This window comes from Poromitra crassiceps (genome assembly GCF_964638095.1).
Source record: "Poromitra crassiceps genome assembly, chromosome: 12".
In the NCBI taxonomy this organism is placed as follows: Eukaryota; Metazoa; Chordata; class Actinopteri; order Beryciformes; family Melamphaidae; genus Poromitra; species Poromitra crassiceps.
The window spans coordinates 19,591,315-19,607,830 of record NC_139632.1 but is presented as its reverse complement, the minus strand read 5'-3'; the positions used below and the strand labels follow the sequence as shown (position 1 = coordinate 19,607,830).

Below are 16,516 nucleotides of genomic sequence, written 5' to 3'. Positions count from 1 at the left end.
GCCTTTTCCCCCTGAGGATCCAACATGCTACTTCTGGACTCATTCCTGCGGTACTCTATTGGTTCTGACTTTTTTAATTCAAATATTTAATCATAAATATTTCATGGTAATTTCAAACGTAATTGCAAAATCAAAAATTAAAAAACTTTTTATGTAAATGCATACAGTACCTGCCAAGGCTGTGAAAAATGCTACCATATAAGGGGAGACAGAACCCATTCTCTTCCAGATATCTCAAAATGAGAGGTCAAGGGACCCCTTTGAAGATGGCCATGCCCGTTTTTCCCTTGCCAAAATTTCCCCTAAATTTGGAGCTTTATTTAGCCCCCTTCCCTTCCTGACAAGCTAGCATGACAGGGTTGATACCAATGGATTCCTCTGGTCTTCTAGTTTCATATGTTAGCTCACTCTAGCTAGGATTTTGGGGGTGGCACCTGGGGTGGCCAATCAGATTTGGTACCGCCTAGACCAGGGGTGTCAAAACTTTTTTGAATGGCGGCCAGAGTAGTTAATGTGAAAATACCGGGGGGCCAACTGCTTCTCGCGTCATATCGGTTATTTAAAAAAAAACAGACATAAAATACAATTCTACTCTAAGCAGGATCTTGTTTACCATCTGAAAACATTAGTTCTGCCTGTGCTGTTCCTACTTGGTGCTTGTCTACAAACTGTATGATAGTGCTGTCATCATTAGGTGAATGGAAAAAATGCAAATTGTACTTGCTTGATTAACCAATAGGCTACTGTGTGGAGGGCCACATATAGTATACTTTGAGAGACAAGCCGAGGGCCGCTTAAAATCAGTCCGCGGGCCACAATTGGCCCCCGGGCCGGACTTTGGACATGCCTGGCCTAGACAGTACACACGCCCCTGCTGATGATGTCTGTAATCAAAGGGAACTTCAGTGTGTAAACTGGGGGTCAGGTACTAGTATGAGGCTGTATAGACATGACCGATAACTTCCCCCATATTTGACTTCCCAGTTTCATAGCTTTTACCTTCACACATTCAAGCCATGAAATTCTGCCTTATATAAAATATAGTTCTTGCCTATCCTCAGATACAACCTTCCTATTCAATATTGAGACTTGAGTTGGGTTACTACTCTGAAAACTTGAAAAGTATAAAAGCAGAACTGTAGGGCTTGAGGTTTCTGTGATCTTAACATGAAAGAAAAACCATTCTCGCTGCTGGGTTTTCCCTTGAAAAAACATGACGACATGTAACGGAACACAACTCAGCTCAAGGATTTCACCGTGTGCTTGTACGAGTGACAAACATCTTGTATCTTTTATCTTGAAAGCTTTTGAAGCTGGAGATGGAAAATGAGTATCAGCGAGGAAATCACACGATCTAGAGTGGCTCGAGAAAGTCACACGCTCAGCCTTACAGTACACACATATACTCATTGTCAGTCACTGTCACATTATGAACAGAGGCAAATTGTGACTCTCTTTCTTTTCTTAAGTAACTCTCAATTGGGAAAATATGGGTTGTTTAGTTTTTCCAGGTGAAGTTACCAAATTGAGACCTACCTCAAGACAACTGTTCATAAGGTAGACCACATTATTTGCTTGGCATATTGTTTACATTCAGACACTGAATTACAGTCATATGTTTTGTATGATGTGAATTAACTTGTGATTTGAGAGCCTTTGCTTGTCAGTCAATCCATATCCAGCTCCATCAGCATTCGTCTGATAAGAGGTGTCAAGACTGCTGGAAACAAGATAGAGATGTATAGTAGCCAGACTATAGGACAATGGTGCTGCTTTGAAGATCTGGCAAGAGAAGTCAGCACCAAGGCAACATCTGTCATATACAGTATTATGTCATATGTCAGGTTGCTCACCTGGGCCCGTATTTATCAAGCGTCTCAGAGTGCCGTTTTAGTCGTAAGTGCTGAGAATTTGTGAAATTTAGTCCTACTCTCACACTTAAGAATAAAAGCTTTTTATCAACCTTCTTAAGACTAGGAAACACTCCTACTCCCCCAGCTATTTAGGAGTCCTCAGGAGGTGTCCTAAGTGGTTAGGAGTTGCCAGCAGGGCAATGTTGACATCATGGCATTCAGGAGACAGAGACGTGCACGAATCTTCAGAGAGCGGAAGGATGTACTTGAATTATTTGACAACGAGCAGTTGATCAAACGATATCGATTAGACAGAGTGGGCATCATCTATGTGACCGATTTGATTAGGGACATCATCACACCACTGACCCTTCGCAGCAATGGCATAACAGCAGAACATGTTTGCTCATCATACAGCCTATAGAACCTGGCTATATAGGGTAGTCAATTGACAGCACACCAGTTTCGAGTCAGTTGTGGGATTAGGTGAATTGGGTGGATTAGGAAACATTTAGCCTATTCTTGAGTCATTTTCAATGTAGGCTATCTTGTATTATTTTGTTGATAATTTCTTCTGAAATTATTGGTGAATATATGCTACACTCCCATTGTGCATTTCACTGTTGAATCATCTCTATTTAGGATATTCGTGCATAAGGGATTCCATTCAGCGATTGGCCATTCCTGTGTACTTGGAATTGCGTCATCAACATTTCCCTTTACGGCACACACCTGTCGTAAATCAGCTCTGAGATTGACACTTAGGATTCAGTCCTACACCTCGCTGAAAGAGGGAGTGAGATGCATAATAACTGACTTTTAAGTGCAGCTTTTGGCTGGGAATTTTTTTGCTCATAAGTGTACTCTTAGCAGTGTTCTTAGGAGTAATTCTAGGAAGCTTGATAAATACGGGCCCAGATCATCTGCTAACAGCAGCACATTTTTTGAGAACAGGTTTTAAAGACACTGCATGGTGTTTTGCTTTGTGGTGAAGAATAACAGGTTACTGAAGTAGGACACTGAATTACTCAAACTACTGTTCAAAGTATCTGCACTTGCTAAAAACCCACACAACTAGGTCATTGGCCCCCTCAAGAAGTGTCAGACGCGTAGAAAAGATCACTTTCTCACACACAATAAATCTTTCAACATCGGGCAAGGCTGTCACTTGAGGTAGATATAACTACGGCAAAGATCAAAATATAAACTCTTTAGATATATTGATAGCGAACCCCATGACGACATTGTTTTCAGAGGGCATGCAGGTGAAATGCTGGTGAACTTTATCTACTGTACATTTACATGTCGTAATGGTTTGTCGTATCTGTGGTGGAGAAGGAGCTAGAACAAATGTAAGAAATTGGTAATGCCTGTAATCTTATTTCAAGATATCATAGTCTACTATGACTCTGTCACAGAATATGTAGCCTATGAGATATTTTTCAACAATAGCAGTAACTTTGAAGAGTAATTGTCTTACCTCTTATAATTATGTTATGTTACATGTGTCAAGACTGTATGACTGGACCTAGCCTGGTAAACCAGCTGGTCACATAAACTCACATTTCATTGAAATGAAATGTGAGTTCACATGACCGGCTCGTTTACCAGGCTAGACTGGACCTGCTTGTTCTGTAAATGTTAGCTGCAACAAACCAGCACTAAAAAGAGGAACAGTTCAGTAACCTTCACCTTGTGTTTCATCTTCAGTTTTCCTGGAACTTTCCACTACACAGATGGTGGTAAGTTTTGATTAATCACTTTATCTACTGGGCTTTTATGGACATTTCCATTAACTACATTTAATTGTTGACTTATGATCAAAATAACTTTGATGACAGCTGTATTATAATGACTGGATTATTTTTCATTAACAGATACAGAAGATGTTGAGCTGAGATGAATATTTTCCAAACTATTTGGAGATGTACTATTATAATCCTCCTTAATTTTTCCAGATGTAAGTTGAATTACAATATGAAATATGTTCATATATCTATATCTGTTTAGATTGTTTACTTATGTATTTGAAGATGTAGACAAACAACATGCAACAACGTATGGCTATAATAAAAAATAATTCAAAAAACGAAAAGGACAGCACTCCAAGTTCAAAGATTTATTGCCACACAATGGACGTTTCGGGCAGCAGCCAATGCAATTACAATTAATTTAATTGCCATTAGACGCTGAAGAAGGGCTGCTGCCTGAAACGTCCATTGTGTGACAATAAATCTTTGAACTTGGAGTGCTGTCCTTTTCGGTTTTTTGAATTAGACTTGTTTTAGGGATCCAGCACCCAGTTTATACAGCCTGCCTTAAAGTAAGGAGTTGAGCGCGCTATCTTTGATTTTTTATAATAAAAAATAAAACATTTACACATTGCACAGGGACTTGGGACTAGACGCCTCAAGCTAAAGTACAGTGCCTGTTTCACTCAGAATACTTGTCTATTCTAATCCCTGCTGCTACCAGTCTGACTGCAGTGGCGGGGTATAAAGTGTGATGGTTTTTGGATCAACTTAAATATTTGAGGTCAGAGACATTTTTTCTTGTCTTTTTGGTGCGAATATGCCTTATTGCAAAGTCCATAGTTGAGAGCGGCTGTAAAAGTGGGGGGAGAGGGCATATGAGCCAACGAATAATGGTATATCATAGTGTAGTAGCAGGTATTCATGTACCACCACTCTATTTTAATAGTGCTCTCTGCCTTTGAAAATTAGCTCTACAAGACACAATGCTATCATGTTGAACAAACAAAACGAACCAGCTACAATCTGCAGCCCTCTTCAAGCGTTATATGTTCATCCATAATACATCAAAGTTATTTATATGAGCTGGTAGCCTATATGCTATAGCTCCAGAATTCTAATTAAAGGGTTTTCACCGTTTTCACCTACTCCTGTTTTTCTCAAGTGGATGTGAGTTTGTGTTTGTTTTTACTCTCTGGACAGATTACCCTCTGCTCCCTGCTGGCTGCCACACAACCTATAAGTGCCTTGGTTACCTGACAGTGGAGCCAGCCCGACTGTTCATCATTGGCTCTGACCTGACGGTGTATTGCCATATCACAGACACAAAGTGTAACAGGAGGTGGGAATGACAGAGTGACACAATTATGATAGGACATGACATGACATGACATGACATGACATGACATGACATGACATGATATGATATGATATGATATCATAGCTATATGATATGCTGTATCTACTCTGCTTTTTAAAATTCATTCAGTGTTCTTATTAATGGATATCTCAAGAACCTCTCATATTCTCCTGTATAAGCTTCTCGAGACAAAAAGCAAAACCTTTGTCTTCTTATGTCACTTCAGAATCAGAATCACTTTTATTGCCACTGTATGCAAGTTACATATGAGGAATTTGTCTTAGTGTCTGTATGCAGTGTAGCGGTCAGGTCAATACAGAGATAAAGAAGTAGGAAATATAACTAAAGACAATCACAATGTTGTAAGTGCAATCAAATCAAATACATGTATATACAATATGTAGGCCTACATGAGTGGAGGAGTGTTCAGTGGATATTGAGTTTACATTGAATTTACATGAAATTTACAGTCTGAGTTCAATAGGCGCAGGTTTTCCCTGCAGCTGAATGTGAATGGCCATACCGTGCAGCCAGAGGAGAAGGTCAACTGTACCACAGCAAGATTCAGACTGACCAACGTCCCCAAGCCAAAAACGGCAGTGATCTGCCAGAAGAGGGAAGGCTGGAAGACTGTGACAGTAGTCTGCGGACTGGACCTGCGTGGTGGATGTAAGCAGATAAAGTGTTGCTAAAACCTAGTAGGCTACATATTGATAATATTTTGTTAAGATGACTATGTACTTTTTTTTAAGTATTTTTTTTTCATGAGATATTCTTAAAAAGAGTATACCTTCTTTTGAAACACCCGGTATATAGTGGGAAGCTGTCAGATGAGATATGAAAGCATCACCAAGAGTCACAACTCACAAGCGACTTGACGGAACACAAAAGATAAGAGATATGATGATGTTCTATCCTGTTCTAGTGCCTCCGGAACAGCCCTCAGATATTAGCTGTGAAACATCAAGCAACTCAGATATGATCAACTGCACATGGAACAGGGGACAGGAAACATACTTACCCACTACCTATAACATTTCAGTCACCAGGTATGTTATGTTACTGTATGTAATGTCATGTCATGTCATGTCATGTCTGTGTTCTGTGCCTTGCTTTCTTACAAAAACAAACTATATGTTGCAAATATGTGCACATACAATTTCTACAACAACACTCCTATGTCTTATGAATAGAAAAAATGGAGCCCGAGTACATTCTGATTGGGTCCGCGATACTGGAGAATTCACTATGCCACGGACAGCATTAGATGAAAATGAAATCTACCATTTGATCATCACTGCTAGCAACCACTTCGGAGCATCAAAGTCAGAAACCTTCCTCCTCTGTGTGAAGGATGTAGGTAAGCTCGCACTTCTGTAATACTTAAACACACATAAACTCATGATCGTGGGTGTGCCATACTTAATGCTTTGAGTTAAGACTATTTTCGGTAACACTTTACAATAACGTACACAAATACTATAGTAGTTACTAGTAAACTAACCATTAACTAATAGCCAGTTAATGAGTAGCTAATGAAAAATTTGGCATTAATCAATCACTACTTAATCATAGTTAATGAGTAGGTAGTCATTAGTTAATGATTAGTATCTAATTTCCTGAGTAGAGTAGTTAATCATTACCTAATGATTACTAAATGTCAGCTCGTGAATAGAGTAGTTAATCATTACTTAATGATTCCAAAATGCCAAAAGTGTTACCCTATTTTCTTCTCAGGAAGTTAGTCATGCTCTGCTGTGAAATTGTCCCTTTTAGGCAGTTGGTTTATCACAGTTGACCTGCTTATATCAGCAATCTGTTTCTCTGTATGTGCAATATCTCTCTGTCGTGAATAATTCCACCACTGCCTCTCAAACTCTCAGCAGCCCTTGTTTTAGTGAACTTTTTCAGTTTTCGACTGTTAACTGTTGTAATAATATATTTCTGACTCGGCCAGGGCCGCTGGAAGTCATTTTAAGCAGGGGGTGCTGGGAGGGGCCCCACCGAAAAAAATTTGGACGTTTTTATTTTTTATTTTTTGCCATATTTAGAGGAATATCTAATTTTAAATTAACATTAGGATACTGTTGTGATGTAATTATTCAGTATTTTCTCCTTTTCTCACTCATTCAGAGCAAAGAGGGAGATATATAGCATGATGATAATGCTCTATATCTCCCTATTTGCTCTGAATACACCAGTTAACATGACACAGACTTAACATGATAGAAATATTATCAGCAAACTTAATGACTAGACTAATTATTCTGATCTGAATGGCATATATCAAGAAACATTGACTCCTCTCTTTGCTGTATAGTGGGAGGTGCATTTTTGAGTAGGCTATTAAAATAGCATGTCAAGTTCACATTTCTTTATTGCCAGATTAAACAATTCGTATTGGTTGTTGGTTGGTTCAACACAACATGTGCGTGCATGCGCGCTTCTTCTTCTTCTCTAGCCTACAAGCATGTAACTTCCTTGATTGTTATTGTTGATAATTCTATTTAAATAGGCTACATTTTCATTTCCCGAAACATTCTTAAACAAGAAAGGAACAGTGCACTGCAAAATATTTTTAATTACATTTGTAAAAAAAAAAAAAAAAAAAAAAAAATGGGGGGGGGGGTTGGAATCTAGGGGGTGGGCGCGGCGCTGGACTCGGCTATCAACTGCTGATTGCTGCTATTATTCCGATGTCAAATAGCGAAAGGCAAACAGGCAGCACACACAGATCTTCAAGGTATTTGATGTTGGAACTAGCACCACAAACAAATACTGCATAGACTCATCCTTTCATCTTACTATTGTTGTATTGGAGTCGTTAGCAGTCCTTTTCCTATTGCCTAATTTCTAATGCACATTGCACAATCACTGTTGCTTATTGTCAATTTCAAAGAATTTTCAAAGAATTTCAGACACTTACTTGGATGATAGACAACCAAACAATTTGGTTCTTTTGTGTTGCAGTGATACCTGAGACCCCTCTTATTATGCAGATAGAGTTTTTGAATCACTCCATAGCAGCCATGTTGAGCTGGAGAAGCCCAGAGTCCTCAGACCATCTCAGATCCTTCATCAGGCTCAGCACAGATCATGCCTCTTGGGTAAATTGACGTTTGCAACATGATTTTAGTCACTACTGGTGGTAACATGATTTTAGTCACTACTGGCGGTAACATGATTTTAGTCACTACTGGCGGTAACATGATTTTAGTCACTACTGGTGATAACATGATTTCAGTCACTACTGGTGGTAACATGATTTTAGTCACTACTGGTGGTAACATGATTTTAGTCACTACTGGTGGTAACATGATTTTAGTCACTACTGGTGGTAATGGTAGAATTACCTTTCTTCCATTACATTGCCCACAGTTATGTATGCTTTGTGCAGGTAGAGGTAGAGGCAACAGAGCTCAGAAAGGGTCTGATACGAGTCGATGACCTGAAGCCTCTGACAGAATATGAGTTCCAGATCAGAGCATGTGACTCCACATCAGGACTCACCTCAACCATGAGACCCACCTCCAGCAAGAGGCCGCTCTGCAGCAAATGGAGTCCATCGTTCAGGAAGAGAATCCCCAACAAAGGCAAGCTGACAACCTGACTTTTAATGTGCCTGAAAACTCTTGCATATCACGTAACCGCTGTAACTGAAACTGTGTGATGTTTGAGATGTTCACCACTCATAGTAAACCATTGCTTTGTCGTCAAACTATCTTTAGGTCCGTCTCAGCAGCTGCATGTCTGGAGGATGTTAGGCGCCCAGGAGACAAATGGGCTGCGGACTGTGTTAGTTTTCTGGAAGGTAATGTGTGTTATCTAATGAGGAATGAATAGCTATCTTCAGTATGAAGTCTGTTTTACCACATGAAAGTGCTACCATGCTTCTGGCTCTTACATTGACATCAGTGATTGGGTTATACATCTAAAGGTGGTCATACTGTTTATTGAATAACACAGACTTACTGGATGTTGCAGTCATGGACTTGAGTAAACTTTTCTCCCCAGCCTCCATCTCCAGAGGATTACAGCGGTCAGGTGCAACAGTATGAGATCTTCCTGGATAACAGTACAAATCAGAGAGTCACTGCTGCTGTGAACCAGTGTTCAGTTCAGGTGTCACCAGGCGTCCAGACGCTGAGCGTCAGTGCCGTCACCTCCTATGGGAAATCTCCACCAGCTGCTGTGCCACTCAGACGATCAGGTACAGCAACAGTGTATACCAGGGCTATTCAACTATATTGTTCAGGGGGCCACATTGTCAGAAAGCTAAGGGCCGGGGGCCGGACATTTCCATGAGCTATTATCATCAGTGCCACCACATCTTAAAATGTTTGATTTGACTACATTGCAAAAGCCTAATCATAGCCTCATGGCCCATCTTTTGATTTTTTTTTATAATTCTATTTTCTTTTCAGAAACAGAAATTTAAAAAAATTGTTTCACATCAAAATCAATCCACAGATGAAAAACAGAAACAGGTCTTGATTTTTATCTGCCAATGAAGCCTCTGTGTCATCGAGAGAGGGGGGAGAGAGAGAGGAGAGAGTGGGGCAGAGAGACAGATAGAGAGATAGAGATAGATAGAGAGAGAGGATACACATATATATATATATATATATATATACACACAGAGTCCACTTCCCTTTTATATATGATGATGATATATATAATCTTATTTCTTATTTGTGCAGGTGTTTCTGGACCGGCTCTGAGCGAGCTAGCTCCTGCAGGTGACGGCACTGTTGTGGTCATCTCCTGGTCGCCTCCGGCGTCTGGAGGCCAGCTGCTGCACTATGTGGTGGAATGGACAAGTGGAGCTGCAGGGCTGCACTGGCAAAGAGTGGCCAAAGACCAAAACACCACACTTATCACAGGTAAAGTCACCATAAGAGAGCTGAGTCCATGCCTGCACACACAGAAACACATACTCTGATCAGTGTGTGACCCAGCTATGTCTTATTTGTACATTGTTAACAATTTGCAATATGCTGTGTCTGTCATGGTCTTGCTGTTTGTTTATAATGTATGTTTGTAAAAAGTGGAGTAAAAACCCTCTTGGCTGCTCTAAAATCACTGTAATGACACTATGTGTGAAATTACTTTTCTATAACCTAAGGTTACACATTACCAAATGACCCCCATCTGACTCCGCCAGATGGGGGCGGTATTGTTCACAAATTCACAATTGTGAAACAAATGTGAACCAACCTACATCCATCTGGCAGCGTCAGGTTATGGTAATGTGTCATTGCATTAAAAAGGGAAAGGATCCAAATGTTCACACACACACACACACACACACACACACACACACACACACACACACACACACACACACACACACAACACACACACACACACACACACACACACACACACACACACACACACACAGATAGTGCTTCACCCATATACCGTAAAACATTAACGGTCATATCTTAGTTTCTATCACAGTAACAACCACAACAATGACTCTCTCCTACATGCAAAACAAGAAAGGACACAAAGGGCCTGAACTGAGATCAAGCAGTGTACTCTAGTGGCTTGTTGGGGTATTACATTACTTTTTCCATCATTTGAACAGTCAATACAGCTGAAGTCAAGGATCAAAATCACTTTTGGAAATTTGTGAGAGTTTGAGACAATGATAAGAGACTGCTGCAGAGGGTGTTTAGTTTTCCTGGTGCTCTTGTTTTAGGTCTGACTGCAGGTGTGAGGTATAATGTCTCTTTGTATGCTGTTGCTGTGACCACCACCAGGGGTGTGAGTGATCCATCATCTGGCCTGGTCTATTCCAAAGAACAGAGTAAGGTTCACACTTACTCATCCCCACAACTGTTGTTTTTCCCACAACCATGAATGAAAAAGATCCTAAAAATGACCCCTGATATCAAGATCTAAGTTTAGTGCTTGGTTAATTTTTCAAGTTTGCTATCTATCTATCTATCTATCTATCTATAGAATCATCCATAGCAAGGGTAAATGGTGCAAAAAGGGAAACAATTGAAGCTCTTACAGATGCAATCGAATTAGTAAAACGATATAGTCTACGTCGAGTGGTGTAAAGTGTATCATATTGTATAGCGTGCTTGCATGCAGGTGTATATCTACACTGAATATGTGATTGTATGTATGCTCTTTTATATGTTTTGGTGTGTACAGGAGATGGTGAATGGGGAAGGGGAATTGAAAGCAGCCAACATGTCAATGTGAATGTTGGCCCCTATCGTTGCATCGGCGCAGTTTCTAGGCCGAGCGGCAGGCGCAGATCAAAGCAGTGGGCGTGGAAAGGCGCACTTGATATCGTCGTGCTGGCGCTAGATGCAGCCCAAAGCATTACAACCACGCCTTTTAGGCGTAAAATTATGCACCGTCATGCTCATTGGATAAGTGCAATAAACGAATCGCACGCTTGCCTTTTTAGCTCCAATTCCAGTGATCCCGCAAAACCAGACGAAAGCCAAACGCTCTGCCCCCCCCCCCCCCCCCCCCCCCCCCCTCCCTTCATCCAGCCTGTCTGTCTGCATTATAGGCTATTATTCCATATTATTATGCTTCTCAAACCAATCTAACTGCAGTTTCAATACTGCAAGCATGTAAATACGCTACACTATAGCAAGATCAAAGTGAAAATAATGTTCTATGCATCAGCTAGAAAAATATAGCCTATTAGATTGGTGAAAGTTTGTCCAGAAAGATATCATTTTCTCTCGCCTGCTGCAGGAAGGATGATGCACATAAATATACCCTACATTATGTCAAGTCATTGCATAAATGTGTTTTTATTGTAAAACTAAATGTGAAATAGGGCCAAGTTATTGGACGGACATCACAGTATAGCAGATGTCATTAGAAGCGCGTTCCGAAGCGCGTTCCGCTGTTACTTCTCTAAATCACGTTAACTCGACAAGGGGTATATATATGCCCAGGAGGACATATATGTTTCACATAGGGTGGTGTTTTCATTTCGAGGTTTTATTTGGTCCAATATTGAAATGTTGACAATGGCAGGCTGTGTTACCATTACACATTAATTTAGAACTACCTTTTATATCTATTTTGGCTCATTTGGTGGCTATTTAGTAGCGAAATGAAGAAACACAATGCATGCTGGGAACTCAGAGAGAGAGAGAGAGAAGGGTGACAGAGAAGAAGCAGTGAAGGCAAAGAATAGGCCTGCTTTTGAAAAGCGCAAAGCGCTAAATGTAGGCCAGCTCCCAAGATATGACTAGGCTGGTATTTAGCGCCGACACGCCCACTTTGGGACTGCGCCACGCCCATTCGGCCTAAAGCGCATTTGGCAGCCTAAAGCCTATTGCTATCTTGCCGAAACTGGCGCAAGGCACGTTTTTTTGCGGTTAAGGCCCGTAATAGCGCCGATGGCCTGTGGGAGAATAGAGCCCGTTATGTCTATAATGTCATAATAAAAATTTGGTCATAAAAAAAAAGTTTGCTATCTATCCATGATTTAGCCAATGTTAAGAAATACATACTCTGTGGACTCAGTGGTCTATCCACCCTGTCTGTCTTCCAGAACCAGTGTCCGGTCCCAATGTGTCGGTACTGGTCCATGAGGCCAAACGGATCCTGATCCAGTGGGAGGAGCTGGCTGTAGATCAACAGAGAGGCTTCATCACAAACTACACCATCTATCTCCACAGACTAGACTACAGCCACCACATTGAAAACAGGAGTGAGTGTGTGCTGTCTCCCTGTGTGTGTGTGTGTGTGTGTGTGTGTGTGTGTGTGTGTGTGTGTGTGTGTGTGTGTGTGTGCGTGCGTGCGTGCGTGCGTGCGTGCGTGCGTGCGTGTGTGTGTGTGTGTGTGTCCGTCCGTCCGTCCGTCCGTCCGTCCGTCTGTCCGTCCGTCCGTATGTACAGTAGCCTACATGTGTCTGTGTGTCTATATATATATATATCCATAAAAAGTAGGTTTCTTGCACAGTAAAGTAAGCCTACAGCTGACTTCTATCATCTGATTTTTATGTGGTTGTGGTAAATATGAACTTTGGAACTATGAGTTTTACTTTCTCGATCAAAATTAAAAGTTGGAATTTGATTGATCTTCAAGGGACACACAGCTCTCTACCTTTTTGTTGTGGGCTATTTCCTGCCATTTCTCGTACATCTATGGAGTTGGGTTTGCGGCTTGCTTATGCAGGTACTTTACCTTTGCCAGCCCATGTCTATGCTAGAGCGTGGGAACTTACTATTCACTAGTATGCATAAGTTGTGTTTTTACCACAGGCCACTCTTACACAATGGAAAGTGACGTGTCGTGTGTACCTTTCATCCCAGTGACGCTCCCCTCCTACAAACCCACAGTGCATCAGCAGGGTTTTTCTGCTTTCAGTTCCAGTAATCTGATGAACTGCCAATGCTAGACAATCTTTTCTGATGAGTAGTTGATAGCTGCTTGTTGTATTACATCATAATCTGTAGCCTACTGGACATACTCTGTGTCTTTGGGGACTAATTTCACAGATAGCCAGACTGAGTTGGGGTTATACAGTAACATAAGTTACTATATAAGGAGAAGTGGGTAGACTCTTAATTTGTGCACCCCCCCCCCCCCTCCCCCATTTTTTAAGCTGCCCTTCCAGCAAATTATAGACACCCTCAGTGTTATACACAGTCACATGTCAACTATTCACCCCAAAATGGGCCAGTAGTATTTGTACATTGTCACTTAACTTCAACCGCTTGACTTCAGGGAGTAAAGATCATTATGTATTCAACCTGTCTATTGTTTTGGGTAAACACCTGTTTGACAAAGTTCTATAACAGGAATGTAAAGGGCCACTAGTGAGCTGAATTCATATTTTAAGCACTGGCTGTCATATTAACATTGTCTGTTCAGTGAACCTTATAGACTTCTCTAGAACTTACTTTGACCACAAACAGGAAGCTCACTACAAGCCATGTGCACACATGCAGTGCTGAGGCTGTTACTAACCATGTAGGCTACACTTGCTGCACTTTACTTTGTGTTATTCAAAATGAGTTGAATGTGTAGGCCTATGTCTGGCTCCTTACATCCCAAAGCATACATAAGACTTTTTCTGCATATTTTTCTTCAGCAAATTAAAAAGTAAACTTAATAAAAAAGTAAAGGGGGGAATGAGAGGTTAAGAGACATAGAACTGCTAAGATTTAAATATCAAACAAGTTTTCCAGCATTCATCTTAATTTGTAGTGTTGAAATTTGACACAATATCAGAATAATAGGCTGCTTTCCCACTGATACAGTGCAAAGTAGCCTAGACAATTTTGAAGTTATACTTGTCAATATTGCGATTAAAAATGTTGAATTAATTGCACAGTTCTAATAGCGAATAGCCTGATGATCATTTGCCTCTCTCCAGTGACGGTGTCTGGCTCTGGACCCAGGCAGATGTGGCTGGACTGTTCTGAAGGATGTCTGGATCTCCGGCTGTCTGCGTCCACCTCAGCAGGAGAGGGACCACCGGGGAACGTGATCTTCTTTCCGCCTACAGACCCTGCATGTCAGTCACTTACAGCCATCTTATGACCCCGTTGAAACCACACACCTACAAACTTATTACTAGTAGTCTGTGTTTTTGAAAGCATTTGGTAGTCATTTATGAGGATTTCCTAGTCCAGTTCCAGTAACCATAATTCCCCTTTATTTTCTTTGAGCCCCAGTAAGCATCTCTGACATCTAAATGTGTATACTGAGGTGTTCCTTTCCCTCCTTCTCTCCTCTAGATGGCCTGTTGGTCGGGTCTGTCATCGCTGCTACGCTCTTTGTTGTGATTATAGCCCGCCTGGTGTGCTGGAGTTGTGTGAGGAAAAGGTAACACACAGTGGTTTCTGCCTAAGGTGCTAAATAACGTTTTATTGACATCATGAGAAATATAACTTTTTGCTCTAACTGTTTTGGAATGTAGGTTTTGCTAGACTAGTATCCATTTACCACCTCATTTCGTAGAATGCCACACAGCAGTTGGCAGAAATAGGGAACATCCAGCGACCGTTAAACAGAAACCAAAACCTAAGATCACCCCAGCCTGATAGGTGGCTTTGTTCCTAGGGATACTGCAGTAGCCTACTTCATACACTGTGAAATTGGGATCATTTATAATATGCCTATCAATATGTGTACATATTATAAGCAGGAATAGTTTTAGACTTTAACCACTGTGTTATCAAGGCTGTGGTTGTAATGTCTGGGGCAGTGTAAACATGTTTCAAATTGTATTGTATTTTCCTAAATGCAGTGAATCATTATTACTGCATCACTGCATTACTGCATCATTACTGCATCTGATAATAAAAACCTTTTTCTTCCCTTCCAGGATAAAACAGACATGTATAGCCTTGGGACCTGCCTGGCTTGCTGAAAAGTTACCAAAACTGAGAAACAGTAATGCCATAAAACTACTGCAGGTAAACAAACAAACTACTGAAACCAACCGTTGTTTTTCTCACGAAAAACAAACAAACAAACAAACAAACCATCAAACAAACAAACAAACAAACAAACAAACAACCAAATTCCAAATATGGGTTGACAGAGAAACATTCATCACTGTAGCTATCATTTATCCTTCAGGCAGAAGTGAGTCTAGTCTTGATAAACTGTATGAAGCGAAACCATACCAGAGAGAATGCATCAATTTGAAAGTCTATTATAATGAAATATTGAAAAACAGTACTCCGTTTCTCTCATTAGAGGTGGTTCATTAGTCCGAACTAGGAAATCAGGTCATTTTCTGCGATCACTCTGGCAGCATCCAGCTACTTTGTTTTGCTGTCAACCACTTTGTGAAGTGCTTCCAGTGAACACTAGATACTTTATTACAGATGTTTGTCTCATTTAATAATGCCCCACTTTCAATGATTCTGTCTGGCTTAATCAAATGCTATGTGTTTTCTTTTGCTCTCTAGCAGGACAGTTCCTTTGAAATAGTCTCGTCGTGCAGCTACGGTGACCCTCCGCTGTCCCCCATCGAGATCTCCCAGGAGGAGAGGGAGGACCTGTACCCCATAATCCACACAGAGGGGGTCCACACCGGGCCGGGACAGGCCACAGCGGAGACAACATCACTAACTGCAGATGATGGGACAGTGCTCCTTGATGGGCGGCTGGAACACATTGGCTACAAACCACAGATTGCTGCCTCAGCTTTACAAGACGAGGAAGACGACGAAGAGCAGAGGGATGTAGCAGCTGGAGAGCAGGGAGACAGATGCTCAGTTATCTCTGGAGGGTTTCTCGGAGGCTTGCTCTCCAACGCAGAGGTGGATTTGCCTAATTCACCTCTGGGACTTACGGCTTGCGGCTCTGTCTGTGGCCTTTTAGTGCCTAAAACGGCTGAAACAAGTGTGTTCAGTGGAAACTTCTTGCTCGCGGGGAATGGGACTGAGACTGAGGTGGAGATTGGCACTATGTCTCTGGATCTACTCCATGGTGAGATCATGACTCGTGATGAGGCAGAGATGTCTCTGTATATGAGTGAGACCATACGGACCAATGGTTATTTCCCTCAAGAAGCTCCTCTCCACAACACTCACAACTAG

The 16,516-nt window shown here is 41.2% G+C and overlaps 1 protein-coding gene across 1 annotated transcript; it reads left to right on the top strand.

The window, feature by feature from the left end:
• Nucleotides 1–3,557: 3,557 nt before the first annotated feature.
• Nucleotides 3,558–16,516, top strand: il23r (interleukin 23 receptor; the record flags this gene model as incomplete). The annotated part of the gene is made up of 17 exons (XM_083647249.1): nt 3,558–3,595; nt 3,731–3,813; nt 4,808–4,946; nt 5,455–5,633; nt 5,890–6,013; nt 6,158–6,324; nt 7,935–8,071; nt 8,362–8,557; nt 8,693–8,775; nt 8,979–9,174; nt 9,665–9,847; nt 10,672–10,779; nt 12,508–12,666; nt 14,338–14,478; nt 14,702–14,789; nt 15,292–15,382; nt 15,884–16,516. Exons 2-17 carry the CDS (start codon nt 3,753–3,755, stop codon nt 16,514–16,516), a joined length of 2,685 nt encoding a protein of 894 aa, XP_083503375.1. The 5' UTR covers nt 3,558–3,595; nt 3,731–3,752.